This window comes from Aptenodytes patagonicus, chromosome 5, assembly GCF_965638725.1.
Source record: "Aptenodytes patagonicus chromosome 5, bAptPat1.pri.cur, whole genome shotgun sequence".
Lineage (NCBI taxonomy): Eukaryota > Metazoa > Chordata > Aves > Sphenisciformes > Spheniscidae > Aptenodytes > Aptenodytes patagonicus.
Window position 1 is genome coordinate 8,814,829 of NC_134953.1, and position 16,138 is coordinate 8,830,966.

General features: G+C 39.1%; 1 protein-coding gene across 2 annotated transcripts in view; it reads right to left on the minus strand.

Annotated features, from left to right (window-relative positions):
* Positions 1 to 760: 760 nt before the first annotated feature.
* VCL (vinculin) overlaps positions 761 to 16,138 on the minus strand; it is a 64,179-nt gene continuing 48,801 nt past the window's right edge. Inside the window, exons 12-22 of one of the 2 annotated variants that reach the window (XM_076338473.1) lie at positions 15,485 to 15,684; positions 14,839 to 14,967; positions 13,668 to 13,817; positions 12,993 to 13,101; positions 11,658 to 11,960; positions 10,944 to 11,068; positions 10,435 to 10,620; positions 7,254 to 7,463; positions 4,830 to 5,033; positions 4,095 to 4,199; positions 761 to 3,372 (exon numbers count right to left, since the gene is read on the minus strand). In XM_076338473.1, coding sequence (XP_076194588.1) covers positions 3,226 to 3,372; positions 4,095 to 4,199; positions 4,830 to 5,033; positions 7,254 to 7,463; positions 10,435 to 10,620; positions 10,944 to 11,068; positions 11,658 to 11,960; positions 12,993 to 13,101; positions 13,668 to 13,817; positions 14,839 to 14,967; positions 15,485 to 15,684 — 1,868 coding nt within the window. In that variant the 3' untranslated portion in view covers positions 761 to 3,225. The remainder of the gene's footprint in view (positions 3,373 to 4,094; positions 4,200 to 4,829; positions 5,034 to 7,253; positions 7,464 to 10,434; positions 10,621 to 10,943; positions 11,069 to 11,657; positions 11,961 to 12,992; positions 13,102 to 13,667; positions 13,818 to 14,838; positions 14,968 to 15,484; positions 15,685 to 16,138) is intronic. The other variant, XM_076338472.1, reaches the window with a different exon arrangement.

The following is a 16,138-nucleotide window of genomic DNA, read 5'->3' on the forward strand; positions in this document are numbered from 1 at the left end:
AATCGGAGGGTGTCATTATTGAGGAATTAGTACTGCCAACTTTCGTCCTCCCCTTCTCTAGGTGTCCAGCTCTGGGAGTGCTGACAGAGGTGATTGTCTCTCGGGTTCTCATCCTCTCTCAGATATGGAGAGAACTGGGTGAACAGCATGAAATCTGAATTCTACCTATTCTTACTAAATCCCAGATGCCTTCCGGCACTGTGGGACTGCGTTCGGTCCTACAGCACCAATAAACGTTGGTTCCACAAAGTCAGAACGTTATGTGTGCCGGTAGAAGTTTTTAGCGAGAAAAAGTGTTTTGTAAGAGGTTCTTACTGTGAAGGAGTGAAGGAAACAGGACAGTGATTCCATGCTAATTGCTCTTGCATTCAATTTGTGAAGTAAAATTCAGATTAATGAGGTGTTGGCCAGAGTAGCAGTTCTTCCCTTAGTGACAGGATCAGGCAAATCCCGTTTCAAGTTTTCAGAACCTTGTTCGGTGCTACTGGAACAGGCGACCATCAGGCCTCGGGAAAAACTCCCATTTTCTCCCACTGGACCACAGCTTCCACTAAGTTCTTTAACTACCAGTTTTATGGGCACAAAAGACAGAAACAATTTGTTGTCATCTTCTCCTGTTTGGGGAACTTGGCACTTTTTTCTGTTCAGAATACGTAGAAACAACTGTTCTTTTGCTTTAGTATTTCTGCTGCTTTAGCTTTTTGCTCTTCTTCTTGTTAGGGTGTTATCCACCGCTCCGTTATCATTAATACTCACGAGCTGACATTTGTACAAATGCATTTTTATTGTTTTAACAGAACAAAGAAAGGTTGAAAACATTAGACTATACAATACATTTTGGTTTATAAACAAAGTTTTATAGTGGTAAAACATTTCTAAGTGACATTCATGGTCTTTTTCAAATTTTTGCTGCATTTCAGGTCCGAAGACTATTAATAGTGTTCAAAAAAGCAGTAATTGCATAAGGTGGACAAGTATCTTCGCTTCTACAAAACAGTTCAAGAACTTATAGCAAACATTCTGGAAGAATGTCAAAGGCAACCATGATTCGTAACTTTCCTGCAAACATTCCTCAATAAACAAAAAGTGATCTTTGGCATAAACAATTATGTTATTAAAGGCATTAGTAATATTGCATTAATATCAGTCAAGCAACTAAACAGTGATGCTAAAAAAAAAAAAATAAATCTCAGAGAAGCCTGAATTGGGGGGCGGGGGGGAGAGGAAACGTGAGGAGCATTGAAAAGTAATTCAGGAAGACTATTTAGAAAATCCCTTAAAAATAACCCCTACCTATTCAGTGTTATTTACTATTAAATAGAAATTACTACATTACAATTACGTTAAAGATCTGGTATAAACCAACCAAATGCAAGACATTCAGGTTAAGGCTCTGGCACCCCTTCCTTCCTCTTCCCGTTGCAGGTAATCGCAGGAAGAGAATACTAAGGAAAGATCCTAAGTACCACGTATTTCATAATACCCAGAGACAAGGAGTGAATTAAAGATGAACGCGTGCTTTCTTCTTGCTAAGGTCAGTCTGAGGCAGATGTACTATAATCAGTTTAACTTCCCTTTTTAGATAACAGTGCAATGAAGGGGGGTGGAGGGGAGAAAGTCCAACTGTAGAATAACTGTTGCAGACAGGTAAAGGACAGCTGACTATATGGTGCGTCTCTCTGAGCTGTCAAGACTGAGCAGTTTTTCCATGAGGGCACTTCTATGAAAGGTGGTTTGATCGGGCAACAATTTTCAGCAAATTAAGAGGGCGTCGTGAGGTCAGTGCTGATCTGGGCAGAGGTCTGCAAGTGTTCCTTGCAAATGTACAGAGACTCATTCTAAGCCAGTAATTCTCCTTTCTGTCAAATGCCGAAAGAGACTATGGAGCAATTAAATGAAGGGGGGGTGTGTATGTTCAATTATGGAAGGATAAAAGCATCCCAAGTCTATTTTAGTAATAGAGTGGGGGGGATTTTGTGGGGTTTTATTGTTGTGGTTTTGTTTGGGTTTTTTTTTAAAGATACAGTAACGCTTTGTTCAATTCACTATTACTAGAACTCGAAAAAAAGATTCTGAGCCTCCAAACACCAAACGTCAAAACCAATAAAAATATCCTAGGATGTTTAGCATTAGGAACCACCGTTTGCTAGAAGCCATCAGACTACCTAAAAAGGGTTTCATGGCCCTGCAGTGCTTGGGTTTCAAAAAGCTTATGCATTGCTGGAAACAAGGGCAGTGAGGCAAAAGGTCTTTTTTAATTGAGTATCTTTATCTTTTAATTTCCACCTTGAGTGGCTGGAATAACATCAGATGGAGGGAAGAGGAAAAAAAGAATAATTGCGTGTGCTCATTTGGTTTTCAAAAGGAAGGAGTCAGCGTGTGGCACTGTCTGGTCCTGGACATGCAGCTAGCTTAAGGGAATCAGGATTTTTCAGCTCAATACATTACTGAATTGAGCAAGAAGGAAAGAGTTCCATGATTTAAGGTCTCCAGCCGTAAGGCTCAAGCTGTCAACAGTGTGCCACTAACACCCACTCGAAGCATTTCAGTACAGTACAAGAGTTCTGGAATGCCTACCTACAGGGTGACAGGAGGGTGACAAAGACAGCTCCAGTTTTTGTTAGAGTACTGCTGCCAGGCAAAAATCAAAAGCAAAAAAAAAAATATCATTTCGGACATGGAATTTTAATCGTCAATTTACAACTGTTCTGCTGCCCCCCCTCCCCCTTTTAATTAAAAACCCTACACCTTCCGTCATTTCTGCATGGTTTGAGAACAGCCAGCTAAAATCCTGTTGAAAAGTTGAATGTTTCTATATCAATGATTGTCCCTAAAAAACTGCCAAGTAACCAATAGTGTCCTAGACTCTCAACACAAGCTTAAAGTGAGGTCCACGTTTTATATCATCACATGGAAACTACTGGAATATACAGTGCATAAATGAAATGTGCTTCTGGGAGTACAGATTTCACGAAGAGAATTTTCAAAAGCAAAAAAAAAAAAGATAAGAACTGTCTACTGTCGGAAGCAATTTTGAGGTGTTCGATATCAAATGCTTTCCGAAGACATTTGAAATGCATTCTCTTATATTTCATACCCTTAGAATGGGGCATTAGCATAAGCTAATCTTAAGCTCATGTATACAGCACCTTTTGCTGTTAATATATCTCATCTGTTTCCAAAACAAGGCATTTTATGTTACAGAAAACAATACTTATGTGGCGTTTACTGATACCATGGGGTCTTTCTGACCCAGCGAAGAGTGAATCCAGCATCTGTTCTTATCTTAATGGATGCTGCTTCAGCTTCTCTCACAGTTTCCTTCACAGACTGCATGAGATTCTGGGCATTATGAACCAACATCTCAGTTGCCTGTCAAGAAAAAGAAAAGTTTCCAATGTATTAGTAAATACCACGTTCAGGACAGTAGCATGGAAACCCATCATGCATGGGGACTCCCAGGGCAAGCATTAAGTCAGTCGATTGCTGACTTAAACCATGAAAAAGTAAATGAAACAACTCGTCTCTGGAAACTAGCAAGCGTTATCCTGACTCACAACAAGACCTTCCCATTTCTCACAGAATATTTGTGCAAAATCTGAATAAAAGCTTAGTGTCTCCAAGTAGAACAATCTCTCCCAGAAGCCAAACCTGCAGGATTTCAACTGAAAACATGCATTTGGAAGCTAACGGAACTGCAAGACAAGTACTCAAGATGTTGTTGGAGAATAAATATTTTCACGACGATCCACCAGAGGGTGCCGCTACTCCTCCAATGTCAAACCTGCTGGATTTGTAGAAGCAAGGTCTTTCGTTAGCTCGCTTTTTACTGTTAAGTCAAGGAGATCAAGAAGTTATTCATGTAAAAATTGGAACCAGAGGAGCTTTTTGGCTTGGGAAGGATTGATGTTCCTCTATCAAACTGTAGCTTTTGAGCCAGAAACCAAGGTGCTATACTAACATTATCTTCGCTAAACAGCTGAGGCAAGCTTCCAAACATTGAGTTCCAGAGCACATCTGATATTACGTTGCATATTTTTCCCCATAAAACTGATCAACAATTCCACACTACCATCAATTTTCAAACCTCTTACCTGCTCCGACTCTTCATCGCTGATATTAGTTCTGCCCAGCATGGTAGCTTTGACAGTGGAAAGAATTTTGAGTTGTGTGCTGATGGTTGGGATTCGCTCACAGACCTAAGGAACGGGGATAAAAACCACTTCACGTTGTAAACTGAACCAATATGTTAGCTATTATTTTTTTCAGATAAATTCTTTGATTTTGTTTTACTGTCAGATAAGGAATAAGCATAGAAAGGATCTCATAACCTCCAAGAATTTCTGACAAATATTGGTAGGATACTTGAATCTTATTTTACTTGCTTTGGGAATTTTTGGGATGGAGCCAACATTTTTCCTTTCCTCCAGATATTCCTCAAGGGTCTGCTTGGTTAGGAATGGGATGATGTATATTTGGCTGAGACTGAAAAAACTAAGGAGTGTTATATTTCCGCTACTATTTGTTGGTACAAAGGAATGAGTAGATGAAATACAAAGCAATGCAGGCTTAGGACAGACCAGTGCTCATAGCACAGTATTTTTCAAAACCTCTTTGGACACTAGCATCTTCCACTCACCTGTAAACAAATCCTGACTTTAGAGAATATATGTGACCATGGGATCTAAAAACAGACATGGAACTTGACAAAACTTTACAAGCCACGGAAAGATACACGCGATTTACTGCCACAACTCCTGTGCTCACTCACACTAAGGGAGGAACAGAGAAAAGAAAGTGTTGGAGGCATTTACAAGTTAACTCATTACCTGCAAGAGGTTTGTTCTAATGCGCTTGTCGGTGCACTGCTTTGCCACCTCTTTGGCCAATCGAGTGACTTCATCTGATGCCTTAGCAATATCCTTTGCACACTGAATAAGGGCACGCTTGTTTCCACTGCCTCCTCTCACCAGGCGCGACATCTCTGCCATTAGCAGCGCCATTCGTTTAGCAGCAGCAATGATGTCATTACCCTGAAGAGAACAACATGAGTTAGTGTTCATGCCAGGACAGAAGCTTCACAGAAGTCACGACTGAACAGCAGTCTACATTTTGGTAGCAACCCTTTCAAGAAGTTATGGATGGAAGAACCATTTATGAACACAGAAGAGGTTTCTTCAAGGAACAGGGAAGATCTGCGCTAATTATATGTTTCTGACATTTTTCTTCCTAACACTGAGGAAAAAAGTTTGCTTCAAAACTGGAAAAGAAGTGGTAAAGTGTTAGTTCATCCATGGAACGAGAGTTACTGCTCTGCTGGCTAGGTTTTAAGATAAAGCATGTTATTAGCATTTGAAATTCCAGACTTCCCAAAAAAGGCGCTTTTTTTTTTTTATTAAAAAAAAGTGTGCTAAATAGCTTGTTAAACCAAACAGCACTAATTCAGTTAAATAGTGTTGTCATAACAGTTGAGCATAAAATTTTCAGTGGCATCTGAAACTGAAGTTGTTAAAGCATCAGCTATGCTGCTATAATGCTAAAAGATAAATGGAAGAGAATCTGTGACATAAAAAACTTTTGTCACTGGTAACATGGAAGTGAGACACAACTATTACTTTTTTTTTTTTTTTTTTACGTTATTCCTTGAAAATAAGTCTTCCTTTTTGACAAAATCTCTCCCTTTAAAATAAAGTTTCCAGGAGAGAACAACTTGATAGTTCAAAAGATAACCTAGTGATATTTCTTACATTAAAATCCAGATTTCTTGTATTAAGTACATCAAAATTACCGTCACAGAAATAATTCTGAGAAATATTTGAAACATGTGAATTAAGTATGACCAAGGCAAAACCACTTCTTATACACTGTTCCAGAGAGAAACCCAGTGCAAGAAAAAGCAGACCTAGATGAGCAATTGTTAGTAGCCTGTTAGTATATTTAGATTCACCTTTGTAGAAAGTTGTTAGACAGAAGTGAACTCTTTGGTGCCATGACGCATTCCTATTGTGTGGATGAAATACTAGCAGAGTGAGTGTATTAGCACACTCCTTCCTCAGTATAATTCCACAATTAATGACCAGTGAAGTTCGGAGCAAAGAGTACACAGCGAGAACCCAACTTAGCAAATGTAATCTCTATCCCTGTGCACATACTTCCATGACTCGCTACTAGCAAATTCAAGAAGATATCCCAGATATTTTACAGATACAGGTGACGCAAAAAAGCTGAACTATTCGTTACTGTGACCTAATAGCTAAACAGTTTGCTAGCATAACCAGTTAGGATGCAAGTGACATAACACAAAGCTTTTCCATGTTTTCACGTAGGAAGATCAAGAAATTAGGACCAGTGTCATTTACGAAGCCCTCTAACAAGTTATCCAAGCATCAGAATCTGAAAAGGACAAGAACATTTTTTAAGCCCTTCTTATTAAAATAGTTTAGTATATCTATGTAAATATAGACACACACATACATATACATACACACACACCCCTAACCTTTGTTTGTTACGGGACACCAACCTTATTTTTTGCAGCATGCTATAAAAAGTGACCAGTCTTGCAAACATTTGTGCTTAGACAGAAGAGACAGGCTAGTTGTGAATGTCTGAACCTCATGTTAGATTTCCGCTGGTTTCATGTAAACACAATCTCAATTCAGCAGCTAACAGCATTCAGTGCAGCTTCTTCATAAAAGAATTCTCTCAAGACCAGCATTTGCAATACAGCCAAGTGCAAGCCAGCAGACAGTCAGTCCTCTTCGATAAACACTGCCATACAAAGCCATTCCTTGTTGGAAGGTATTCTAATTGATGGCATCAACGGAGGCAAAGCACAATAGACACGTTAAATGACTTCTTGAATTCTGTATACTCTGCTGTATCTGGAAGTCATTATGAAACCATTAACCATGGCTTCTCAGGTAGCCCAAATGAATGGAAAAAAGAACAGGGGGGGAGGGAAGACAACCCCTAGTACAATTTGAAAACTGCCATAACAAAGAAAAACAGGCAGATGCAAAGGGAGAGGAAGCCTTTAAATATTAATAAGTGACCCAAATCAAGCTTCAATCCAGCACTGACAAACAGATCTAGCAAACTTGTGAAGCCACTCTCAGTCCTTAAAATGAAGTGCAGACACACTTATTCATTCAGAACGGCGGGGCCCAGCAGGGATCAAGAGTGATGCAAATGTGTCAGCGTTCCAAATGGCTGGATGCACACGATCAGTCCCCGAGGAGACTCAGGAGTACCTTACTAGACCACTTGGTTGCTTCCCGATGTAGAGACTGAGCAGCAGCCAGAATGGGCTGGTTAACAGGCTGATTGGTTGGCATTAACAGCAGCTCAGGCTCGTAATCATCTTCAATGTCAGAGGGGAGAGTGAATTCAACATCTGCATCATCCTCCTCATCTATATCTACACCAGCCTCAGCCGCTTCATTAATCACAGTCACATCAGGCTTTGCAGGTGGCAGCAAGGGTGGAGAAACAGGGGACAGTTAGTACGAGAAGCAGAATTTGGTAGAAGAGCATGAACTGAGCCGTTTTAGTGACCAAATACATCCTCTTGGTCTCTCAGGATCTGACAAGACAGCTCTAGGATCAGGTCAGAGGGAGGAGGGGAAGGAATACAAGATTAGCAGAAGGAAACAAACATTTCACCTGTGAACCAAAGTTACCAAAAATACTAAGAAGTTACAATGCAAAGATGCAGCAACATTTTTCATCTGAGCACACAGCTTCTGCAGACAGAGGCTGACTTGCAGAACAACATTTTTCTGGCAAGACAATGGTGAAATGAATGGAGTTTCTGTTTCAATGAAAGCCATTTTGACTGCAGAGAAGCAGGCACAGCAGCTGACGACTGTGGTATTTGTGCAGATAGAAAGCTTTGTATGGAAGCCCGTTCACATATATGTGATAAGAGATAGCAGCAGGATCACAGAAAAACCACTGACACTGCTTGCTGGGGGCGGGGGGGGGAGAAGGTGGGGGACACTGTAGAAGCGACTATTGAAGTACCACAGATAACATGAAAAAGAACAAAACTGGGTTATGAAAAGAGGAGGTGATACTGAATGTCATGAATGCTTTGAATAGTACAGTTCTTAAAAAAAGACTAATAGCATTAGTAGAATAAGAAGCATATGATACTGTTTTGCCACAATATGTTGTATCCGTTACCTTCAAAAAAAAAAAAAAAAAAAGAGGATTCAAGCAAATATATCATGTTAGGATAGATCACAAGGAAGAGGTGAGTGGTATAACAATACAGGCATTTATAATACAGCAGCATTTCAATACAAAGATATTCTACAAGTTTACTAACTGTATTTCTTTGACTAAAGCCAAGTGTGATAAAAGTCAAACTACCCTTACCAAAAACTATGCATTTTCAACTGTGTTTCGCTTAAGATACAGCCTTTTATAGAAAAAACATCTACACCAATGAAAACACACAGGAGTTTTGGAAGGAAGTTTTAACTTTTATACACTGCCAGATCAACCCCTCTTCAAAGAGAACTTCTATTTAAATCTTAATCTAAAGAAAAGTTTCCAAATACCGCTCATTCTCTGATTTATCCAAATGAGGGGGAAAGGCAGGGAAAGCTAAAGCAATTGACAGTGTTTGGTTTGTGCTCCATGAGAAAAACGGAGTACATAAAAGCCCAGAATCCACTCAGTGAAGAGGAGTTTTTGTAAAGGAGAAAAAAACAAATCGATTTTAAAGCTTACAAGAATGAAGAATGTTATCAAAATTTTTTAAAGACTAAGTTCTTGTCCCCCCCATAAGCGTAACACAGGGTAAAGTACCAGTAGACTGGTACTTTACTTTGCCCAGTAATTGGACAAAAAAGCAGAAGACAGTTGACAAACAGACTATTGTGATTTAGTATGAGCAAGACCTTATATTTCTGTCTTTCCAGGTCTAACCCATATTCCTCAGTAGTGCTGTCCATCAATCCCTCTTCCACCCAATAAGTGACTTCAGAGACTACAAAAATGTTTTTGAACTTCTTCCCCAAAAACATACTGTCAGTATAACTGTACTCATTGCTAAAATGGGACTGCTAAAAAAGAATTAGAAGGACAAATGCTAGGCTAACTTACTGGTTTGTTCATCTCAAATTAAAGAAACAGCAACAAAAATGGTGTTTTATGTTCTAAACGCACTAAGCTTAGACCTCTTTCATAATCAGCAAGGAGTTTTAAGGTCTGCTGCTTGGCTTTGATAGATGTTTTAATAGTTGCACTATTTAATTTAGAATGTATATAGTGTATATATAGGTAATTTAGTATGTATATAGTAAAAGCATTTTATTACTTACTGTGTATTGTTAGGTTACCCATTTTGGGATTCAAACATCAAAACACTTTTAGGAAGCTGAAATTAAGGCTTTTGGCCACAAAACTACCTTCTGAGATGACTACTACATTCCAGTACTATCCCTTTAGTAATATAAATCTGTATTTGGTATATCCAGAAGTATGGGGGGAAAATAGAGCTTTTCATTTTATGGAAAAGACACTCAAACAGATTTGCAGGACTTCTTTTGTATTTTATCTGTACTTGCAAAATAGATGTTCCTGAAGCACAAAGCACTGAAGTTGATTCTGTAAGCTATTCAAGTTTATCTTCTCATTCACCATCTAATTTGGTGGAGAAAAAGAGTAGAGATCTTAAAAGCCAAATTCTGATCTTTAATTTATACCTGCAGAAGCTTAAATCTCAGAAGTTTCCTCAGTTGCTGCCAGAGGAAAAATGTAGCTCTTTGGGGACAAAAAAGGGAAAGCAAAAAAGTTGTATTAGCATTTATAAAACTGACGAGGTCACACTGCTCTGTCATAGCACTGAAATGGTAAGGAAATGAAGGATTTTGGCCTTGATAGCGAGTGTGACTCAGTATGAAAAAGAATGAGACCAGGCCATCTATATATGGTCACTTTTCTGATCATAAATGCACCAGATTAACTGCGAAGTAACTTGCAGCTCCTTCCAGAATTAAGACAAACCAGCTCATGATTCCTGCAGCTGGCACCTGCAACATTCATACAGGCTTTTCAAAGTCACTTAAAAATAGCAATCAGCTTGTCAGTCTAGAAAGGCATAAAAGTATTAGTGGCTCTCTAGGCAATACTAGCATCAAGGATCACAAACAGCTTAGCATACAAGGCACATTTGTGTTCACAGAGCTATGTTAATAAAGCATTCTAGCAATTCTGAGTATTAGAACAGTTGACCCTAGTTCACTCCGAACTTGAGAGGGTTTCTAATTCCTCCTACGGCAGTGTTTTTACTATTTGGTCTATAAAAGACTATTCTCTGTCATTGAGGCAACTGACTTTGGACCAAATACACTGATACTAAAAAAAAAAAATTTTATATATATATATTCCTTTTAGCAGAAGACACATATAACAACTTCTTACCTTGCTAGACCATTTCCGGGCTTCATCATGCAACTGCCTAGCAGCCATCATCATGGGCTGATTAATAGCTTCTCCTGCTTTCTGCTCTGGGAACTCTTCATCCTTTTCTTCAGGTGGTGGTGGTCTGGGCGGGGGAACCTCACCTTCTGGAAGTGGTGGTTTTGGAGGGGCAAGCTCATCAGTCAGCTAAGAAACGGAAAAAGCCTTATTCAGTGCGATGAAATAGTACAGACTGAGTAAAGGATGGTGTCATGGCAAGACATGATTGCATGAGCTCATGCCTTTTTCCAGTTTTTCAAGTGCTCCATGTTAAGAGAAATACCATGTTTTAATCTCTTCTTTTGAAGCTGTATTGGGTTTTTTTAGACTTAAGGCTACTTGTATGCATGGCTGGCCAGACAGCGCATTCTATTTCTAAGGAATAAAAATATACTCAAGTAATTTCAGTGTGCAATCCACACGTTGTCAGTGACAACTGTGTATTGTATTACGAACTATGCTGCACTTACATGAAGCTGCTCAAGGTCAGGAGGAGGAGGGGGAAAATCTGGTTCCTGAGGCTGGAAGGCTTCTCTGACTTTCGCCACAGCTCCCAGAATTCTGTATCCAGAATCCAAGAAACTCTTCTGCAAACCTGAACAAAAAATCCATTACCAGTTTAACAGCATTCTGTAATACTTCGAACTGCTACACTACCCCAGAAAAATTACTTCTATAACATACTGTGCCGAGTACGCATATATATGTAAAAAATAGATGTTTAAAAACTACCAAAATGTTTACAGTGGATTTACATGTTTGAAATGTTAGTGTCATACGCAACATGCATAAAATAAAGCCTGGGCTGAGTAACAGTCACTATTAAGCCAAAGTCATTCCCAGAACAATTATAGAATAAAAGAAATTCGATATTTTCTTATATAAAGTAGTACTACTGACAAGTAGTGACAAATACTTCTTCTAATAAAGATTATGAAATAATGTAATAAACTAGAATGCTGAATCCTTTTCCCTTGAATATGCCAAAGGTCTTTGATTGCATTTTAAAAGAGCAGGATTCAGCAGTTAGTGATGTGACCTTGATTTCACCGTTCTGGGATTTAAGTGTACACAAAATCTGCATAAAAGGGGATACACAGCTGTACAAGACCAAATAAGCACTACTTCACATCATCTTCAGCCAGTAAAAAAATATATTTGAAATCAGCTGACTGAATCCTTACCAGGATCAGAAATGTTTCCTGCCACAGCTTTAGCATCCATTACCATTGGCGATATAGTTTTGCTTAGCTCATCAGAGGCTGCTTTAACAGCCTCACGGAATTTAGGGTCTTCTGAATTTTCAACCTCCCGTTTTGCTACCAGTAAGATGCGGTTTGCTCGTCTAGCAATGCTGGTGGCACCAGCTACCAGCATCTGAGGTTGAATGTTGGCCATCGCAACTTTACATTTATCAAGGTCTTTCTTAATAGCCTCTTCTGATGCGTCCAACAGAGATTTAGTATCAATGGCTTCATCCACCAACCCTAGAACAAAAAAGTTAAACACATTAATATTCTAGTTTCATCTGTGCAAAGGGATATTTGGTATTCCAGAGACTCTTCACAACCAGAAAAGTAAGCATTTCCAAACTGGGGGGTGGGGAGGGGCGGAAGGGGGCATGGAAAGCAGACCAAGTGTATTACTGCAGTTCTGATTATGTGCTACATCTTTATCACAGTAACCGTGGTCAGGCTTGCTCCCACTAATGGCATCCCAAGCTCTTACTCATCTACCATGGAATGTTGCTCGAGTCAAGAACTGGCTTACACAGTATATGCAGCAGAGCTTCCTTCCCCCCACCAAATTTCTTTAAGCACATTCAGTACTTTTTGTACCTCTCCCATTCATTCAAAAGGAAATATCCCTCTGGCTGTGCTTTTACTTAAGGATTATATATAGTGACAAGGCAGTAAGATATAAAATACCCACAATTTAATTATGGCGACGGAGAAGGAGGTAGTATACAGTCAGGAGATCAGCAGACCAATGTAAAGGATCTGCACTTTGGAAAGACTGAAACATTTAAGCGTCTAGGCAAGATTCAGTAGATCAGTAGCTTTGTTTTATTCACTGCTTTCATCAAGCTGTTACATCATTTTAAACGTGTCTTCTTGCCTCCACTTAATTATTTGTCCTCATTCAACATGCCAAGATTACGTAGAAAAAAACCCTCGAGTTGCTACAGTGATACATTGCTAGAATTAGAATAGCAATCGCAATAAAAAAAAATAACGGTATTCTGTTTTTCCCACAAAAGAACTAAAGCCAAATTTGCTCCCCTGCAGCTCAAAATTAACACCTATGAAGCAAGGTATTTTGTTTATGATGTAACACATACCTATTTCTAGTCAGAGAGCACATTCCCACTTCTCTTAATTTATTTTTCATCAGTCATTACTCATATGCATGTTTCATTAGTCCAACCAGAAGGGGCCGGGGGGGGGAGGGGGGAGGGGGGGGATCTATACCAGCTAGTTAGCCACAAGTATAATCTTCAACAAAAATTCCTACTTTACCTGTCATTTTTTCTACATTATCAATCCACTGGTTTTTCATAGTCTCAAAATGTTCATAAGCAGCTTGATTTCCAGGATTTCTCAGGAGGATACGAGCAGCTGATACTACCTGCCAATGGAAAACATTTTTGATTATGGAAGTATCAGTATTTAATGACATCACACATATTCCTGGAAAATACATTTTTCTTCAGGACCAGATGTGTTGCTCCTCATTTGGAATACTAGTTCATTAATTCTAGTTCAACATCTAGCTGCTTGAAGATTTACAATGCTTCTGGAATTTGCTGACACAAATACTTTTTTCTGGAACTTCAATTACATGCTTTATATCAAAAAGTGTTTATTATTTAAAAAACACTTCTTGAAAGCACTAAAGTACGTTCATTAAAGACCATTTTTTCCACTTACATATTTACTAAGCCTCAAAGTAATTTTGTTTCAAGGATAAGTCACTCACGCTTCTGTCCAAAAGCTGAAGAGTAAGACATGTCATTTAATCAGTTTGTTCTACTTGGTATCATATACCCAAATATTTGCCATTCCCCTTTTACGTGTCAGCACTATGTTCCTTGCTGGTATTAACATCTGTCTCTGATAGCAGAGGCATAAAGAAAATTCCACAGAAGTTGTCCCCAGCCCTTTTAACAGCCCTTCGAGACTAAGGAAGCAAACCTGTGGGGTAAGTTCCCTTGCTGATTTCACTGTTGCTTGAATGCCCTCCACAGTAGTTTTATTTGCAGTTCCAACTGCAGCTGCTTTTTCTGCTGTAGCTCCCAGTCTAGCAGCATGGTTTTCAAAGTTTGCTGCTCTTTCATCAAACACCTAGTTGTCAGAAGAGGAAAACACACATTAAAAAAGCCTAACTTCCCTAAAGAATACATAATTTCTTCAAAGTGTCAAATACCAGAGACACCTTCATAACGTCCACACTTAGTGCATCTCCTGAGAGATGCAACAGGACACAAAAGCTTTGAAGCTATTTAATTTTTTTAATCTTTACATTACTGGACTTTCTTCTTTACTAACTCATCTGGGTAACAAAGGATACGACCAGACTTTACAGCTTTGAGGTATCAAGTACACTAATTCCTGATGACTACTGCTGTAACGAATACTGTCTTAAAACTATTTTAGCTCATAGACATTAATCTTCAAACCCATAATCCAAAAGTAACTATATTTGGAAGATAAATATGGGGTTTTACTCTAAAAATTGAAGCTTCACATTGGGAAAAAAATCCCTCCTTCCACAGTCCTTAGTTATTCAAGGCACAGAATACTTTGACAAAAAGCTATCCTGTCATAAAGCTAAATTCCCCAAGGGCTTGGGAATCATGTTGATCGTGTTCAAATCAACCAGCCAAACAGAGCTGCGAGCCACAGAGTTTTAGATATTTCACATGCAGACAGTAGCTTTGAAGTACAGGAAAGAAACATTATACAGCAAGAGAACAGGTTAAATCTGTTGATCAATCTTGCATGCATTTGACTATTTTAATCAGCTTAATGTTGAGATATACAATCCACTAACTAGTCTGTCAGTGATTTTTGCACAAGAATTTTTAGCATGCTGAAGGTAACATGGTACAAACATCACAGGGGAAAATCTTTGCCATTTACTGAAGTCGGGGACAATACAGTTTCCAGGCATATACAGAACAATTTGCAATCTCCAAGAGTCCACAGAAATTTGCATGACAATCACTGTGCTGTCAGAATTAATAAGCATGTATCACAAGCTTGAGGAAAAAAATACTGATTCATTTTTCAAAATACCAATTCAGGTTAAATTAAACAATAACTGAAGCTTCACATGGGAAAAAGACCACCGGGGTATACTTGCCTCATCTCTATTGGGAGCATCAGAAGGAGCAGTGGCTGCTACCGCTAACAATTTAATAGGAGTTGTGGTGTCACTAAAAACATCAGAAACCTCTTGGGTCATTGCCTCTTGCATCCGTGTTTTAAGATCCTTTGGGAGGAAAAAAAAAAAAAAAGGAAAATTATTAGCACATGATACAGGAATATTAAGTTTGTAGGGATTCAAATCCATAAACCCTCTTCTGGGGGGGGACCCCATTACAATAGCAGTCATTCCGATAAAATGACCTTAAAAGCACGATCAATGAATCACTTATTACATAATCTGAAATACCAGAAGCTTACATACCACCCCTTGAAGCAGCATCAGAAGCTATGAACAGCACGATTTGAGACCTTGCCCCTCAAATTTGCAGTGCTAGCATACTATTTTCTTTTAAAATGAGACTTTGTTTTTACTTCTGAATTGTTTATTTGGAATTAATCCCTATGGCATGATATCAAGGACTTTGTAGAAAGTTTGCTTTAAGCACCTCAGCTAAACCAACAGGGTTTTTTGCTGCACTTTTTTTGTTTTTACTGATGCCTCCCACACACAAGCACTTTACCAGAGGAGTGCAAGTACTTCAGCATATCATGCATTTTACTGCACAAGAGCAGATTTTTACCTTCAGCGAGTCCTGAAGCTGAGCAGCAATTGCCCTGGCCTGAGGAGATTCTCCCTCCCCTCTTGCTGCAAGGTCAGCTAGCTGAGCAGCCAACTGGTCTACACGGTCACATTTGGCAAGAAGGTCTTGACGATAAGGTCCCATCATGACATTGGCTAAACGGCGACCTTCTGCAACCAGACCCCGAATTGCTGCCTGGCCTACAGTGGAAGAAGTCATGTTGCATTAACGTACAGTAGAACAAAAAGCTGAAAGCATAAATCAGATGCACTATGAAGTAAGTGACATTTCAGAATTCTTGGGTTTTTAAGAACACCTTTCTAGGCAGTGGAAAGGTTCTTCTGCAGTTTATCATTAAGCAATTGCAGTTTAAACCCACAGAGGAATTCAACTCACACCAGTTTCTTTTTGCCTATTACAGCAACTCTGGTTAGAGATGCCTCCTTTTTAACTAGGGTGGCCTGACAGAAGGTAACCATTACAGCTGTCAGGTGTTCCTACATAACTGATCTATTGACTCCAACAGAAAGCACTTGCAAATTCCAAGTACTTGCAATTCATCTGCACATCATTACAAGCCGTTAGAAGATGAGCAGGAAGAGGGGGAGAAAAGCCAAGTAGAAAACGTAAATGAAAAAGCAGAATACCCTCTCC